Genomic DNA, 19,085 nt, shown 5'->3' on the forward strand with positions numbered 1-19,085 from the left:
CCTATAGGTTTTTGCCTATAAATCAATATTTCAGACCAGGAAGAGAGTGGTATTTAGTGGGTTTAGAATTTAAATTATTTGATTAGCGTATACTATGTGTGGAGAGCATCCCCTCACCATTTTTATCTCATTTTTGACATAGGTGGCATTTAGAGGCTTTTGCATCTGAACCCTTCATATATCACTACCTTTGTATGTTGTGTGTGTGGTGGTGGTGGTGGGAGGGGGCAAGAGAGGTCATGATGAGGTCAGGGGGGTGTGCATTCAAAAAGAGTTAAGACCCACAGAAGAGTCTGGCATAGTCACCATCTCCACCACCAGCCAAACATGGATCCAGCGTGATACAGGACAGGAACAAAATGTTGCCTGTCAGAACCAGTCAACTGGAGCCAGTGACTCTTGTGTGCTGAAAAGCTCAGCTCATACTGTATCTCCCCTTCACAGCAGTTACAATTCATGTGTGTGTGTGTGTGTGTGTGTGTGTGTGTGTGTGTGTGTGTGTGCGTGTGTGTGAGCATCTCTGGACAATTGTCAATTCATAGTGCCGAAGCGAAAGAAAGGCCCCTGCCGTCCTGCACACACACACACACACACACACACACACACACACACACACACACCAGTAGGACACCTCCACACTAGCTGTGTGTGCTTCCTAAGGCCTAGCCTGCCAGCCGTGCTTCTCTCCTGAACTCCACAGCACGTCCACAGGGCTGCCTTAATTGCCCTGTTCCTCTACTGGACTCAGTAGAAAAGCCCAAAGACTCATCAGACTCCACAGAGAAGCCTCTGTTCAAGGAATGCCAAGCAGGCAGAGCTGACCAGCCACCTGGACTGCTTTAAGGCTGGGGAGGAGCACTGATTCAACACATAGCACACAATTAGCAGGAACATTGGGATAATATAAAAATAAAAATAAAAGTTGGCAAAAAGCAAAAACTGGCTAATATTTAACAGATGTTTTAATCCAAAGCATCACCACCAAATATAATAACTTAATAAATATAAATAGATCATACGTTATATATATATAGTGTAAAATGTCTAATAATGCATTTCAACCATTTACTTCTTATTTGTCTCGGGGATGAATATTAAAGCACCTGAAGTCTGATGAGAAATGAATACTTTCAGAGGGCTGATTGAAGTCCGCTGTCTGCATTTCAAAGGGTTATTTACAACCTCGGTTTGTATTCAGTTATTCTAAGGAGGCAGCTGGCTCTGCCATAACACAGGCTTTATACACTCTCTCTCATAAGTGGCTCCTCTGTTGTATGCTTGTTAAGAACCCAAAAGGAGTTGTTTTGAACACTTTAGCCCCCTTTAATCATCCACAACTGATTTCCAAGCAAGTAAATTCTTGAAGGGTTCTTCAAACCCTAATAAACATGTACAAACAAATAATTTTCCCCATGAATAATTTACTCCGTCCAGAGTTATCAGAGACCGTACCGGAAATGCGATTACATCAACGTTTTTTGGTATATCCAGTTTTTAATATTTTTTTTCCGAAGTGTTTACAACTTAGTGTTAACTAATAATTGTTGCAAACTGGTACTACGAACAAAATATTAGTGCATTCCTGGATCTACATCCTTATGCATGCTTCCTGCCTGGACTTTTACAGGCTTTTCCCAAATCACGGAAGTAACGTCGACGCAGTGGTATAGTAGCATCCATCAGGCAAGTGTTATTTAAATAAACTCCTGGTGTATTTACAAACTTTTCAATGCCTCGTTTTATGAGTAAAGAACATAGTTGTATTACTGTAGAAGTTTCGTTCCATTCAGGGCATTATTAGTGGGGTAATTTACGAGATAAAAGTTTGTACCATTACGACTGCAGAAACGTATTCGTTTCTGACAGCGCTACTCGACCATGGTTCGACCAAGGGAAAACAGGTTCTTGGAGGGTGTTTGGCTCGGGGTCATGGTGCAAAGGACCCTAGGGTGAAATTACTCCGAACCATCACTTTAAGGATGCACAGTATATAATTGGGAGATATGGCAGCTCAGAATGAGCCTTAAAGGCCGTGTTGCAGGGTTCATTTCCCAACGAATTTGCACAATTTGCTTGTTGGTAATAAACATTTAAACTGTTATCCATTGTATTTGATGTTGTTGGGTATCACAAAACGGAATATAATACGAAAAAGCAGGTACTGTTTCACAGCATTTGAAGTGATTCTCCTTTCCCCCACAATGCATTGCATTACGTCACCTTGGGGAGGCTACAGACCAAAGCCCACCTTGAGACCCTTGAGAGTAACGAGAGAGGAGTAAAGAGAGACGAGTAAGGGATTGTTCAGCAGTAGCACCTGCAAAACTGCGACTTGCCTATATTATCTCCCTCTTTGGTAAGCCGTACCCTGACGATGTCAATGGCAATCAATCACGAGCAGTAGTTATCGAAAATATTCATGCTGAAGACACGACCAGCCTAATCGGCGGCGGCTAGAAGCTAAGTTTGCAACAACTGGGGTGGCTCACAGGTGGGACTAAAAAGTTAGCCCATAGCTAGCTATCATGATGCTTTATATTCTGATCTTCTGACTAAGTTTGCCTGGTAGCCTACTTATCTGAACTAACAACATGATCACTATCACTAGATATAAAGAAAATGTTGACTTTCACTCGGTGCTGTTCACTGACAGTAACAAAAAAAGTGTCGTAACGTTATAAGCATAATGCATTAAACTGAATAGGTGCATTATGTAGCCTCATAACGAGGCCTCTCAAATTCAGAAATTTGCATTAAACTAAAATCGGAAGACATTGTTATCTTTGTTAGACCATAGGGTCGTTGTCATATAAATGCTGTAACGAAATTCGAAGTGTAAATATACAAACTTTATGTTGAAAGTGTAACCGCGAACGTTTCCCATAGGAATGAATGTAAAACATACCCTCCAAAACGAGACCTCCTGAAATTCAGAAAAAAATAATAAATTGATATCAAGCACCGTTATTACCATTGGTAGACCATAGGGTAGCTGTGATATAAATGCTGTGACGAAATTCAAAGTGTAAATATACAAACTTTATGTTGAAAGTGTAACCGCGATGTCCATTGAAATGCATTGAAATGAATGAAGCGCAGATCATTTAGTCCCCAAAGTGACGTCATCACCGAATTGCGTAAAAAAAAAAATGCTAATGCTAAAAACAACAAAAACTGGCATTTAACACCATTTGGAGACATTTTTAAAAATGATATACATATATTGAGTGCTTTATGTACCCATTAATCAACAGTGGTGGTTAACCTGCAACACAGGCTTTAACACTTACAGTCTATTGACACATTGCTTCAAGGACACATAAGGGAGGGGTCTTACTGATCAAACATCAAAAACCTTTCACAGAAAGGGCAAACACAATACTCTAAAGGACAGTCCCGCACATGAGCCTAGTCCTCAACTAAAAGCTTTTCTTTTACAGTAAGTGATCTTTTTAGTCTAGTCTAGACTCACTGGGGTTTATCATTAGTTCATTATCACTAGTCCGAGACTAAACGTTTTTTCTTGATGTTTGTTTTAGTTGAGGACTAGGCTTAATCCACATACAGAGCAGTGGCCTCATGGGTTTGGGCAGGGTTAAGGTTAAGCTTCTCTGAGTGCTGCTCACCAGGTCTGCTCCACGTGCCCTCTGGGCCAGTCCAGTCGACACATGTGGCCCGTGGAGTTGTTGGCTTTGCGGAATGGCACCAGCTGACTGAACACCGGATACGGAACCATGATGATCACAGAGACGACCCAGGTTGCCGCGATGACCTTGTAGGCATGGGAACGTGTCTGCCAGGAGCGCGACTTGAGCGGGTTGCAGATGGCACTGTACCTCTCGATCGCTATGGCGACCAGGCTGAAGGTAGAGATACTGACGGAAATACCTGAAGAGAGACCGAGGAAGCGAGAGGGAGAGAGAAAGTGAGAGAAATAAAGGATGAGAGAGAATGAAGTGTGAGAGAGAGAGTGTGAAAGAATCAGAGAGAAAGTGTAAGTGATTTCATTAATGCTTTAACAGTAATGAATAAAAAAGAAAATCCTCCCCTTTCACAGGAGCTGCTGCTTAATGAGTGTGACGGCAGCAGAGTGAATGAAACACATTGTCATAGACTGGCATGAGTTAAGTGATGGAAATTGCGAAGGAGGCTGATGCTGCTTGGGAAAAAACAGGCCTAGAAAAGCACATTAGGGAAAATGAGAGTAGAACTACCAGAGAGAAATAAATGAATTAATGTAAAATTCATAAAGGCGAAACTCAAAACAGCAATTGTGGCATTGTTTGCATACATGAATATGTATTTAATGTGGTAGTGGTTTTTGGCATGAAAAGCAAACAGAATTGACTGCAAAAAGAAGAAAACATTCCCACCTCCACCAATTAAGTAAAGTAGCCGTGTTCACGACTGACAAGCTCCTTTTTAATCCTTTCCCCTCAGTAATTTCCTGCCCAAAACTGCTGCCTGTCATTCTGAGTTAGTACATGATGCACCAAACATGATCCACAAACTCCTCTGATGAATTATTCAAGTCAGATACTGCTATTTCAGAAGGTTCAGCTCTTTCTAGAAACCTCCCGCTCACAGCTCCATGCTTTGGTGCAAGAGGTCTTTTGTAGTAAGTCAGGGGAAGGAGCACACTCTCACTCTCCTGAGTGAATGCTTTATTAGTTCACCTGCTTCTGGAACTTTTATGAAATCATGCTTTTTACCACAAAGTAACTTTAACGGTCTTGTCTTTGCTTTGCTGCAAATATATAACTGAATTTGTTGTCTGTGCAGTAAGCACAGAAGTTACATTTGTTGTGAAAATAATTGGTCCATATTTGTAACTTTTATGGTTCAAAGGTCCCTGTAAGAAACTGCCTGCTAGATGCTGCTGTTCCGACTCTTGTTTGGGAGGCTGTCTGAGTGTAAACACAAGAGAACTGACCCAGGTCAAAGACAAAGGAGCACCCAGCCTTTTACGGCTGCATCCTGATCACTTCACTAGTCACACGGTGCCTGTTACCATGGTGTCATAAAACTTTCCTTTTTCTTGCACTGATGAGATGTCCAGCTTTTTTTGATCAAACTCATCAATTTACACAAAAAAGGAAAATCTAGACTCGCTAGATTAGTAGTCGGCTCAGTCTACCACTGGGTATAAATAACAAGCAAAACAAACAAGCAGCTTCCTCACAACTGGCAGTGAAGTTAAAACACAAGATGTAAATAAATAATGATGAACGTGTTGTGAGGTCAGCACACTGAATTTGTTCATTGGATAAAAAGTAGGGGTTGGATCAACTACACTAAACTTAGTATAGAGAGCTTTTTGTTATGAGGGAAGATATATTTTTTTTAGCTTTGCTGTTTGGATATTAAAATGTATTTGCTTATTAAAATGTATGTCTAGCACTACAGTCATCTGCATGAAACTTTCAGCAAATGCTGTAAATGTAAAAAATACAGATTTTTTTAACTTAGAGTCTTCTTTTTATGTTGCATCATCCCCGGGCCTCAGTTTAAATTATTCACAATATCGATATTTTGCTTGTGGACAAACACATCTTTTGAATAAACACTTAAAATGGTTGACACAAAATGAATAAACACAACAAAGTAGTGACTGAACAGAGTTCCAGTATTGCTAGACTTGTTAATAGCTTACATGTTGTCCGTACAAACAATTCCAGAAAAACACAAATAAATGTATGGATATTTACATATCACCTAAATCATTATACTGCTATAGGATTCCCTACTGTAAAACCACAGTGCTTGCAGTTTAGCGTCCTGAAGTGACCTGGAATCAGCTTCACCCTCACTCTTCAGCCCAAACAGCCCTCTGTGTGTACAGAATGGCCGAATCCTTAGCCTGCAAACAGCCCTGCACAGATTATGTAAACACCCTCCCCATCACAAATCACTTACACTGCTAACCTCCGCTTCTTGGAAACCAGGGGTCGGTGTATACGCCATGCGCCACAAGCTGAGACCCATGTATGATCTATGTGACTTTAGATAATAACTTAATTTTCACAGAACCATGACATCCAGTGGTAATTTGCACAGCTAACATCAGGCATCATTAGATCCTATGAAACCCTCTCTCTCATTGGCCTACTGTATGTGTACACACACACCAGGCTGTACACCCGGCTACATTGAGGACCACTCACATATACGTATATACATCTCAATTATTGAAATAATATGATTTTCAACAAATGTGCTTTCTAGTTTAACTGCTTTATAACTTTATAGTTTAACTGTTTAATTGCTTCAATCCTATGACTATTCTGCTAGATGAACTCTGACCACAGCCTACACAACCTGCTACCAGGCTCAAAAACACTGTAAATACTTCAGTTAGTCATCTGCAATGACCTAATGCTTGGTCAACCAGTAAAGCATAGCTGCAACCTTAATCACACACACCTGAGACTCACATTCAGATAGCAGGCATTAAGTCTGTGACTAAGCCTGGCAGGGGTGGTGCTGAGCAGAAGTCAGATCCCCTGGTGAGCCCTTTAGCTCATGTGTTCTTATGTGTGTTCTTATACCTGCTGCGTCATCCATTTGTATTTCTATTTTGATCCTTCTCCTATTCCAGACTGATTCTATCTCCAAGAGACGCAAAGTGATGGGTGCAACGCGGATGACGTATGTGTCAGTGAGGAGGCGTTGCCATGGTGCCTAGTGCATCATGCGCGTGCCCATAAACCAGAGAAGTGGCTGCCCAAGAGATCCCGCAGTTATGAAAGGAATCAGAGAATGGTGACAGAACTCAGAAGAGAAAGAAGCACAAAAGGCAAGAGAACAAACCAGACCAAACTCAGAAAAAGTCATTAAAAATCTAACTACTGATTGAGGATGTTCCCGTCTTACGATGACATTACACATCAAAGTGTGTAAAGTCTGTGTGAACTTGATGAACTTTCTTGTTTACTATTTCAAATTATGTAAAGGAATTTCCCCTAGGGATTAGTGGCTGGTGACTTTACAGACGACACGTAAGACCCTGCTAATGAACCATCAATCTTTTTTGCAGTATCCAACAGACAATGCAAACATGACAAATGTAGGATTTTACAGTAACATCTTATACATAACATATAGAACACATAGGACCATGCCATTGTGGTGATCCATTTCTGAGTGTTATGTTGATTTACTGCCATGTCACATACCTCGCCTTTATCATTTCAACTAGAATTCACTTCTGTGTATTAGATTCACATCAAGTTACAGGTCCATAGGAAATGTTATCCTTACTTCTGCAAAGGACGATAAAATGTTCCAAATCACTAGGGGGCTGTGTTCATGGGTGAGTGTATGACCAGACACTTTACAACACCAGCAACCAATGTGAATGTGAGTGTGTTTATCGTGTGTGTGTGTGTGTGTGTGTGTGTGTGTGTGTGTGTTTGTGTGTGTGCGTGCATGTGCGTGCATGCGTGTGTGTGTGTGTGTGTGTGTGTATGTGTGTGTGTGTGCGCGTGTGTGTGTGTGTGTGCGTGTGTGTGTGTGTGCATGTGTGTGTGTGTGTGTGCGCGCGAGTGTATGTGTGTGTGTGTGTGCATTGAAGAAACTGACTCCCCATTATCCTAGACTTGTGATGGTTCTGACTGGTCTCTCCTGCTCTATTCAATCCACTTTCAGGGTAAGGGCCAAAGCTGCCTTTTGTCAAATAAAGTCTGATCAAGTCGAAGAGGCAAATCCTGCAAATCCCCATGGACCAAGACAGACACAGAGTGTCGGAGGAAATGGAAATTTTCAGAAATCACTTAAATTTCAGAAGGGAAAAAAAGGATTTGGGGAAAGGAAGGCCAGAGTATATACTGTATGTAAGAGTGAAAGATAGAGAAAAGAGGGAGGAGCAAAACAGACAGAGAAATGGAAAGGGGGATTGGGGATTTGGGGAACATAAAGAGTCACAAAGGTCTACTGAGTTACACCAGAGGTCAAGACCGCTGATTCAAATGTGTGTGCCATATACATTCAACTGCATCTGCAACTGTGTTGTATGAGGTACATTTCCTGTAAGATAGAGATGACTGGCATATATTCACACATACACACAAGCAAGAAAAAAAGAGTAATGAGTTACAGTAAGGCTTGCCACTGCTTTTGCATTATCTATGGGAAATGAATGCTCTAGGCATGAGCGAATGGTGTGTGAAAGAATGTGTGGGTGTGTGCTTGTATGAAACTGTAGATGCTTAGTGTGTGTGTGTGTGTGTGTGTGTGTGTGTGTGTGTGCGTGTGAGTGTGTGTGTGTGTGTGTGCTGTCACACACCAACAGAGATCCGAGCATTGAAGCATTTCTCACTTGTGGGGGAGGCATGCTTTTCCTCTGAGTCAGGGTGACCATGAGGCTCTGTGAGGCTGGTGATATCCAGGGAGAGCTCACAAATTTAAACAAACTCAAAGCCAACTGCTCAAACCCATTACAGGAACTCTCTAATGACTTGAAAAAATGGCTTATGTGTCCTATGGGAAAAAGCAGCAAGCAATGCCCATCCTTCATTATGGCGTTATCCTTGTCCCTCTTCACCCATAAAGTAGATGACAGTCTCACCCAATTAACCAAGACTCGCATGACAACTTGGACCCCAGAGCATGCTTGACCATGGCTCTAATTATAATAATAACATTTTGTTCTAGTGATTTTGTTTTTGTTCAGTAAGGAGATGCCTGGCCTTTGAAAAGACTCCTCCAACCCACTTTTACACCCAGTTCCATGCTCTACTACACTAGTGGCTCTCGGCCCGGCCTCTGGCCCCTCCTCTCTAGGTTTCCATCTCACCTAACTGAACTCATTGTGATACTACTTGGGATTAGCTCCACACATTTGACTGATGTGGCTGGGTTCGTCAAGAGAAAGATCATTTCACTGATTTCAACCAGCGTCCCTGAGAACAGGGACAGATAGAAAATACACAGGGCAGGAGCATGCATGCAACTCTCCAGAAAAGTGCTAATTTCCCCTATGGTCTGGGACATCACAGAAAAGAGGGTAAAATGATCAAATGAAGAGTTTGGTTCCAAAACGCTATATCTCCATTTTTAAACAAAAGATTCATATAATTTATTTGTGTATTTCAGGTAATATCAATACAATTGCAATTGTGTCGTTTTGATTGAGTAAAGATAAATCAAACAACGATACCCAATTACAGTTCTACTGAAATTACCTGGAAAACAAAATAAAAAAAAAAGCTTCATGAAAATTCATTAAAATGGAAGATATAGCATTTTGGAACCAAACTCTTCAAATATTACTCTTTAAGAACAGGTAACAATAGCAGTAGAGTGTCCAATGTCCATACCCATGAAGTAGGTGACGATCTTGCACATGGCAGCGCCGAAGATGAAGTCTTGGAGCAAGTTGGGGATGAGGGTGAAGGGCATGCAGAAGACGGCCAGCATGAGGTCACTGACGGCCAGCGAGAGCAGGAAGCAGTTGGTGACAGTGCGCATGCGCTTGTTGAGTGTCAGCACGGCGATGATGAGCAGGTTCCCGAAGACGCTGAGGAGGAAGATGAGCGTGTAGAGCAGGATGCGCACCGAGTCCATCTCTGAGGAGGAAGAGGGAGAGAGAGAGAGAGGGAAGGGAGAGAGGTGGAATGAAGGATGAATGGAGGTAGAGAGGGGAAAGGAGCAGGGCAGAAAGATAGGGGAGAAAAGAAAAGAGTAAAAGTAGAAACAAAGGAGGAGGGTGGAAGAAACAGGACTGAGAAGAGAGGTAAAGAGGAGAGAGAGAGAGATGGGTGTATGTGGAAGAAAAAGACGAGGACAAAAGGGATGAAGAGAAGGAGATAAGAGGAGAGCAGAGGAGATCAAAAGCAGAGGGATTGAGGGTAACACAAAGAAGACAAGAAAGAGCAAGAGGAAGAGGGAAGGCAAGAGAGAGGGGGGGGGAGGGAAATAAATAGAAATTATTGATGAACACATTTGTTCCAACATGAATCTTGTTTAATTGATACACTTGTCAGCAGGAAGGATTACAAGAAGAAGGAGGTGGTCTCATATCTTCAGTCCAATTAGTCTCAGCCTCTGTGACCAACAACCATGTGTCTACACCGAGATTAATACATCATTGACTAGGACCACCTTGGAGAGATCAATGCAACATTGAGGTGTCACTTTTCCATCCGATAAATGAAAAATAAGGTTTCAGTGATGGGAATGCTTCTGCTTGATTTGCAGGAGTGCTGGTGCCGTTGGTGTCATCTCCTATTGTGACATAACATAGCCAAGAATGTGTCTCGCAGGATCCCATTGGACTTGCTGTCCATTCAAATCTGTTTGTCGGTCTGTCTGAAACTCATAATATTGCAAAGATCATCTATAAACAAAAACACACTATGCCCACTGATTCTTTGCCACCGGAAGGCAGCATCACAGGTCAAAACAGCTGTCACAATGCTGTAGACACATTAGGCTTTTAAGGGAAGTACGGCGTGGTCCTCCCCCTTCATGTCTTCTCAACCTAGACCTGCAGAAAAGCTGTGACTCTGAGCTGCCACTCGGGGCTGTCTGTTCATGTCTGTTCTCTCTCTCTCTCTCTCTCTCTCTCTCTCTCTGTATGTGTGTGTGTGGCTGGAGGAAGGGGTCTGTGAATGAGCCTAAGCCATCCTGACAGCAGGTGGACAGAAGTCTCCCTTCATTGTCAATGCTATGTGTCCTACCTGAGGGTGAAACAGTGCAGACACACACACACATGCATAACCACCCATGCACAAGCTGACACAAATACTACCACTCCTTATCTTCACTCAGACATACAGTACAGATTGTGACTCCCATACATCACAGTATACAGTAGCACACATCAGAACACATCAAACTCAACATCAAACAAATATACACTGCCCCTCACACTGCAAATGCAACCAAACACACACACACACACACACACACACACACACACACGGACACACACTGGCAGATCAGCAAAAAGCTTCCTAACAACCATAGAGTGATTACTGAGGGTTTAAATCTCTGGACTGTGGCGGTAGCTGCCAATCAGACCTCTGCTTCCTCACAGGCTCGCCACCCAGACACACCAACTGTGGCTGTGATTAATGACCGTATCTCTGTGTTCTGGACTAAACAAACGAGTGCCATGTCTAACCGACTTCCGTGACTTCGCCAACAGCCTCATTAATCTAAGCTGATATGTTTACGAATCTCTGTTCCACGCAAGTGACAGGTGACAGAGATCTCAGTGAAAACAGAGTCTGAGCCAATTAAGTGCTACTTTATTTTAGAAGCTTTATTTTGACAGTGGGTGCAGTGCAGGTTGGAACTTTCTTCTTTGACTGTTTAAGTGTTTCGGTTCATTTAATATAATATAAAGGGGAAGGGGGTGGGCCTGTGAGGAAATTGGCACTCTGCATTTTACCCGTCCAGGTGTAGTGTGCACACATTCCTACACACACACACACACACACACACTTGGAGCAGTGAGCTGATCTTGATCTGCAATGGACAACAACCTTAGTATAGTGCACTGTTATGAGTATATGTTTAACAGTATTGCGTGCCACATAATAAACTAAGTATTTATAAAATACTATTTTTTGCTTTCCTGCAGGCTGCATGTCTCCTGTGGGTTCAGTCTGGTCACATTACCCATGATAAAACCGTCTGTTTACTGCTTGATCCCACACAGGAGGGTCATAATTAGAGGCCAAAGACAAGGTAATGCCTCCAGCAGCACATCCATGTGATCCATCAAGTCACAGGCAAATGTATGGCACGGCATGACAGAAAGTATCAGTAAGCACCCATGAACCATGTCTTGGGGATGACAAAGTGCTCCACACCAGTGTCATTTGGAGGCTAAAATAGACTTATGGCATGGATATTGCTGCTTGCTTTCTACAAATCTGACAGCAGGGTCATAGATGAAGATGTTGGCATATATAGTTCTTCACATTCCCCAAAGATATTTATGACAGCACTGCACAGGAAGGAATAGAGAGAATAAAATAAAGGGAGAGAAATAGAGAGAGTGAGAACAAGAGATGTATAGATGGGGAAACCAACAGCTTCTGGCTTCAAGGCACACCAACAGACCTTTATTACTCCAAGAGACGTGGACCTTCTCACCAAAGAGACTCATTTTTCTAAAAACTCAATTTTTTCCCTATAACCTCTTGCACACGAGCAAACAATATAATGGAACCCTACCAGCAGCATCAAGGGATCAGTGGCCGGAATATGGACAGTTGAAACAAAGCAAAAATAGACTACTGGTGGTGGCTTTAGTGTTTTGAAGTTGACTGATATGGAGAGAAAATAGTCTTGTCCGTCTACAAAAACGCTTTTTCTCCGAAACGTGCAGCCATAGCCTACCTAAAGAGGATCTGGCCTGCAAGTCTGACAGGAAAAAAACGTCTTCTGGTCGGATAACGAAATCGACACTCTGGACCAAAGTCCGTCGGTCCGTAGTTGTTTCGTTTCACTGGACGCAAAATTACAACAGGGGACAGAGGGGGTTTGCGATAGTGTGTCCTATTCCCACAGCGCGTGGCATTTGCAGTCTCTTGTCATACAAATACAAAAACTCCGGCAGGGCTTCGAAGCTTCTGGGGAAGGCTCTGCACAGTTTAATCACTAAGGAGGAAAACTTTAAAGATTAACCTCGGAGAGTAGGCTATAGATTAATTTAGTGATAACATTTAATCTGACTCTGCCATGTCATAAGCGAACTTCAAAGTTTTTTTTATTATCTAAAAGATTGTTCAGTCCACATATTTTCCATATTTTAGCTCATCCATTTTGCCATGTAGACGATGCATTTTCGAATATGGGAAGGTAGAAACGAAAGCTGAAATCATACTGGAAAAAAAAACTGAGCTGTAAGAATTTTGATGAAGGATTAAGGAAACAATTCATGCTAAACCAAATGTACCCTTAACTGCAAGGGAAAGTCTCTTATTATGTAGAGGATACCTAAGGTAAATGCAAAATAGGCTAAAGCTTAGAAAATGAAGTTGAAGTTTGCTCTAACACTTTTATTTATTTAATTTATTATCAATGGAAAGGACACATGTACAAGATGGGCAAATTCAAACACACTCAATATTACTGGCTGCAAACAGAAACTAAAAGACTTATTTCACTTTTTAAGTATTAGTGAATTCTACTTAAATATAGCTAAATCATTTATATGATCCGATAGTACAAACATTATTGCTGATGTTTTTATATATTTATACATGTAAACAGGGTATATTGTCAATTTCTGTAACCTTCGCAATTTAACATCAGTAATTGCTTTGCTTCAAACTGTAGGAGTTAGATATATAATTGTTTGTTTTATTCCTTTATTAGTGAAACAATGGACCTATGTGTCATCTTTCTTTCTAGCTTCTGTAGTAATAGATGTTTTCATTCTGGTTCCTCAGGTGTGGAACACAAATAATGCGTCCAAACCAAGAGACGATGTAAGATGCACAACGTGCTGGGTGTGCTACGTTTCAGCAATGTAGCCTATACTCTTTCGGTTCGATCTAACTGCCTCAATTCACGAACATCTTCAGTTAAAATACATGCTTAACAATCACAGGTTGCAAGTCTTGGGTATGGCATTCCAACAATAAAATGGGCATGTGGCATATCATTTTGAAGTCTGGTGGCATAGGTTATATTTTTAGCCAGGGGTATAATCAAGAGAAATAAATAATTATGAATACATAATTAAGCATTTCTTATGTTCAGCGCCCTTGATAGTGCTTTTATTAACCACTGTGTTCATCAAGCAAAGCATATTAAAGTTTTAATTATCCGCAATTCTCTGTACATTGCGCATCTTTACGCACGTAACGTCTATGGGGTGCATTCGTTTATTGTCTAACATACTATTTGTGTTATGAGCTCACAATAAATCGGATTTCGGGGAGCAACAAAGACGCTCTCTACTATGGCCCTAAACTCATGCTGCGAACTAATGATGATGCACGCATCCATCGCACTGAGATCCGCCACTACAGGCTACAGTTCCTCCTGTGTCCATGCAAAACAAAAACGACGACGAGGACAACACATGCTTTATAAATGAAATCGCATACTTCAGTAATTCACACAGCCAACTGTATTTTCCACAAAACTCACCTTTCTGCCCTGCTCGGGGACGCGGGATGAGCGATGCATTGCAACAGGTAGCGTTGTTAACTTCCACTGATGCCTTTATGGCTTGTTCAGAGCCATTGATTGGGGTTTTGATAAACTCCAGTAGTGTTGATACAGTTACGTTTAACTGTAGAAAATCCATTTTACAATGCACCCTGGATGACCTCGGGATATTAGGTTACACTGAACAGAAACACTGACCTATCATTTTGAAACAGGATGCAGGCAAACAGCGCTGCGTGATGCAGAAAGATGAATGCATTAAAACCTCATAACATTGCTCACTCAAAGATGAAAGAATTACTTCAGCTAATTGCTACACCTAGTTGGACAGAGTCCCCATAAACAGCCCCGGCGTTGGCTAATTGTGTCTCCTGTCAGAAACACTGTACTGCTGAAGTATGCACGCACACTAGTCCGAACTAAAGATCCAGTCACTGGCATTCACGAGCAAAAACAGGGCTTTTAAACTCCTCTTCTCTTTCGGTTGTGGTCCTCCTCTTACCAGACCCAGCTCTGACTTTTAGGGAACTCCACCGCCCCCCGGTGGAGAAATTGTGTTCCAGCCAAATTGATGTTGATGTTTTATAATTTCCACAATTTCCAGCCCAGACACATTTCCTTTATGCATTTTTCAAAACTGTCTACCTACCAAAACACCTACCAATTTTCAAACTATGTTCACTAACCGAGCGGACTCTTGCAATATTAAACAACTGCCTCAAAACAGTTTAATCTGTGCTCAAAATTAAATAGTGTTGTCAGATCTTAGCCTATTTGGCCAAACCACTCAAAATAGTGTTTCCAACTATTGACAGGCCAATCCCAGAGTCTATAGGAGATTTTCTATAGTGTAGGGTTTTGCTAATATACCTTTCACCACCCTGCAGAAGAAGTGGTGGAAGGCAAACGTTTATGAATCACTGTTAGAGCCACTGCAGTATCATGATACAGTGAAAACTGACATCTCAAACTGACAGGATGCTCTGCCTGGTATTGAGCCTGCCCAAACATATCCACAGTGACCTGTTGGCTAAGTATGTTCTGGCCTTTCCTTTTCTTCTTTGTCAGCTTGAACCCATCTTCATCCACAAAAGTTTACATCTATGGGTCTTTCCATAGCATCCAATGTAAACACTCCACATGTATGAAACATGTAGTTTTGTCAGTGTTACAGAAAGAAAGGTCTGTGCTGAAGAGGGTATGCACTCCTGATTTTATATATGACATTGTAATGCAGCTTTGCATTAGTATGGCACAGCACTGTCTGTTTGAATGAAAAGTTACGTACTTGCACACACAGAAATAATTGACCTTTGACCCTTTCTTAGTTGTGCTGAAAGGATAACCTGTACACTTGCTTAACGTGCAACTATTAAGGGCACGGACAATGGTGGAAAGGCTGACACTGTTGATGCCTTCAAAATTTGCATTGTCTTCAACAACTTTGAAGGAGCACGTCAACTATGACAGCCCCATGCTGTAAGGGGAACATTGGAGACCTTCTGCTCTCATGTGGCAGTCTCGCAATTCTACAAAAGGGAATAAGCACTTTAAAATGATACAACAGTTAGTTCCGGTCAAACATTGTATTCATATCTGATTGGACAAGAGGCACTCTATGAATGGCAACAATATGCCAGGACATCCTCAAGCAGCCTACAGCCCAACTACAGCCTTGGGTATCATTTACCAACCCAACTGGCACTCATGGCAAATTGCTTTCACCAAGTGATTCATTTCCTCTCAAGTCTCATATGGGCAAAGTGATATATGGCAGGGCCGTAGTCACCATACAATATTCAAATATGACCAAAATGTAGCCTATTCTCGCAATGATAGCGAAAGTGAAACATAGCGCCCTTTTGAAACTTTGAATGATGAATTTGTGCAAGCCTGTGTCATTCTGATTCATTTCTTTTGCGTCTTACAACATAAATAATGCATTCATATGCTAGTAATACTGTCAGAAATGACCCTGTTTATAGGCCTCTTAGAAATGGTTGTTGCATCTTACGTGTTATTTAGATGCGCACTCAATCGCGCATCCATGCAGGCAAAACGTAGGAATCAAATGTGGCGATGGCACACAAGTTGGAAAAAACGTTTACAATGCACTGGCGGTGATAGCCTACAGTTAATGTGAATCACGGACAATGACCAAAGAAAGGAAATTGCACCTCCATTCACCAATTAAAGGCTGTAGTAGGCCTAGTGTTTCTACATGTTGGCACAAAACGTCATTTCTGTCAGAAACCAGTCTATAATACATGGGGTAAGGTGAGTCAGATAGAAGAGGGGCAGTCTTAGTAGCCTATTCCTGAATCATGTCCCTTTCAAACCATGTTAAAATTGTGTGATTGGCCGCCAGCATAATAAAATCTAAATTAAAAGAAAAAATCTTATTAGGCTAAAAGGTCTATGAGTCTAAGCCATAGTTTTAAAAAAAATCTTCAGGTGTAAGTAATAAGTCAACGAACCACTGCATTCTGTGTAATATAGAGATTAACAAAGATACTCTAGTTTGTAATTTATTTTAAAATATAACCGCAAGCGGTGATTTACGGGGTCCGAGCAAAACGAACATGAGGTAGCATAGCTTTTTAGTTTTACATATGCTTTGATTGTTTGGGCACAATTGTTCAAAAGAAACGTGATCGGATTTCGGTTATCGGATTTCAGTTACCGGATTTCGGCTATCGGATTGGATCAAATCTTGAAAATGGGTTGTTCAAAGGGAAACAAGGATCCTGAAATTGGATTAGATCACGTAATCTATTCTTGGTTTTGATCTGGATAAAACCTTCACTTTGTGTTGTTCAAAACTTTTGAGTTGGATTGGAATAAATTTGATGCATAAAATTAGGATTACCCTGTGCTGTAACATTATAGTGTGCTAACCTCCACAACCTAATAGTATTCTAACAATACCCTATTCTAGTGTGCTAACCTCCACAACCCAACAGTATTCTAACAGTAGTATTCTAGTGCGCTAATCTCCACAACTCAATAGTATTCTAACAATACTCTATTCTACAGGACTATGCATTTGTCATGGGTAAAATGAAGGGTCTGATAATGGAAGGCAGTGTTTCCCACAGAATGGAATTGTATTTGTGGTGGTAGGTGAAGGGGGGTGGGGGTGGGTTCTGTGTTGGAGTCAAGATGAACAGCCTATAATTATGCAGTTATACTTGCCTTGCACGACAAGTCCTGACTAGTAGCTGTAACGTTGTAGTGTGCTAACCTCCACAACCCAACAGTATTCTTAACAGTATTCTATTCTAGTATGCCAACCTCCACAACCCAACTGAAGGAACTGTAGGGGGCGATGTGGGTCAAGGTAGAGTGAGTGTGTGGCGAGCAGGCAGAGCCTCGGTCAGAAGGCTCAATGGTATGGAGTGATGACACGGAGATGGCAGGTTTCAGTGCAACACAAGTTAACTTTATTTGAGTTTCAATTCATCTGTTCTTTACTTGTATGTGTGCTGCATCAAAGAGGAAACAAACAGAAAATGGAGTAATCAGTGAAATGGAGTAAATCAGTACAGATCCCAACTCACAAACAAACCAATTGACATTTGAACAATAAACTGAAATCATATGGCTATATAAGGTACAACTAAACAATACTTGACATCCCAAGTCAACCAACATCACCTAATCATCTCTCACATGGGACTCCAACACACCAAACCAACAAACAAAGACCTTAACTTTACACATGATGGCAGAGCTACTCTACAAACTGATAAACATCACAAAAGTCATAGTGAGGGTCATTAAAGTGATGACTTACGTTAATTCAAAGACGCACACAGAGCAGGACACACTGGAGTGCTGGGTTGAGATGAACAAAAGAGTGAACTGAGGGGGAGCAAACAATTTATCCTGATCTGAGCCCCTGCTCTGGAGCTACAGGGTTTCCCAGCAGGTAAACTGGGTGTGGTTAGGTGGCAGAGCCAAACAATCCTGCAATTTCTCCATAGCACTTTCACCTCAAGCCCTCCTTACACTGACAGACTTTGGAAAGATTTGCAAAGATTTGGAAAAGATTTTTGAAAGACTACAGTCTCAGACCCTCTCACATCTAAAGACAAGTAGTAGAGTTTTAAGTCACAGACTATGATTTTGCAATGACCAGGGATCTTGCAGGGTCACTATTTACAAGACTGCAACACGATTCCTTTAAATTATTACCCATTGTGCAATAGATAAACAGGAACTGAAAATTATAACCTACTAAACTCAAAGTCGTATTTTCGTGTTTCTGCAGCATTGTTTTGAGGTCAAAAATATCCAGGCAACACTCAGGTGTGAGGAACCACTGCAGGTTTATTCACGATACCGGGAGCAGGTCACTAGCAACAGCATGTTCCAGTAACACTACTCAAAGTTCTCTAGGGCGAAGCCCCATCTTATACATGTTAATTACATTGGTAATACAAATCACATGAGTACAATGGTCTTTTCCAAAGATCCTCATACATGCAGAAATACAACAATACATATACACTTCTTGGACATAGCATGTGATCCATGCACCATACGCAAGTCATGTGGCTACTCCAAGTAAGTAGATAATTGGTCAATACAATACATATACATCCTTCAGCATTCTCTTGCCATAGTCTAGTTCCTGTCGGGATATTCCTAATATTACTGCCTCAGGCAGAATACCCTTAACTCGTGACAAAGGGGGTCGCATGACCTTTAATAGAAAATCATGACATGGAGAGAGCAAATGACAGACAAAGCAAAGTTGATGCACAGTATTGAATGTATAGAAAGCATATACAGAATATAAAAAAATGTTAGTAATCCAAAATTTCTCCTTCAGTTTCATGCGTGACATCCTTAACCGATATAGAGTTGTTCTGTCAAGTGGAAGAGCCGACTAAATATGTATAAGAAATGACAAATATTATAAGAATAACAAATAATTATAGGCTACA

General features: G+C 41.3%; 1 protein-coding gene across 2 annotated transcripts in view; it reads right to left on the reverse strand.

Moving 5' to 3' along the window:
- LOC121698998 (cholecystokinin receptor-like) overlaps positions 1–17,968 on the reverse strand; it is a 35,002-nt gene extending 17,034 nt beyond the window's left edge. Inside the window, exons 1-3 of one of the 2 annotated variants that reach the window (XM_042081583.1) lie at positions 17,930–17,968; positions 9,318–9,566; positions 3,627–3,888 (exon numbers count right to left, since the gene is read on the reverse strand). In XM_042081583.1, the coding sequence (XP_041937517.1) occupies positions 3,627–3,888; positions 9,318–9,564 (509 nt within the window). In that variant the 5' untranslated portion in view covers positions 9,565–9,566; positions 17,930–17,968. Of the gene's footprint in view, positions 1–3,626; positions 3,889–9,317; positions 9,567–14,112; positions 14,552–17,929 lie in introns of those variants that run through there. The other variant, XM_042081582.1, reaches the window with a different exon arrangement.
- Between the last annotated feature and the right edge of the window lie 1,117 nt (positions 17,969–19,085).

The sequence above is a fragment of the Alosa sapidissima genome, chromosome 23 (assembly GCF_018492685.1).
Source record: "Alosa sapidissima isolate fAloSap1 chromosome 23, fAloSap1.pri, whole genome shotgun sequence".
NCBI lineage: Eukaryota > Metazoa > Chordata > Actinopteri > Clupeiformes > Clupeidae > Alosa > Alosa sapidissima.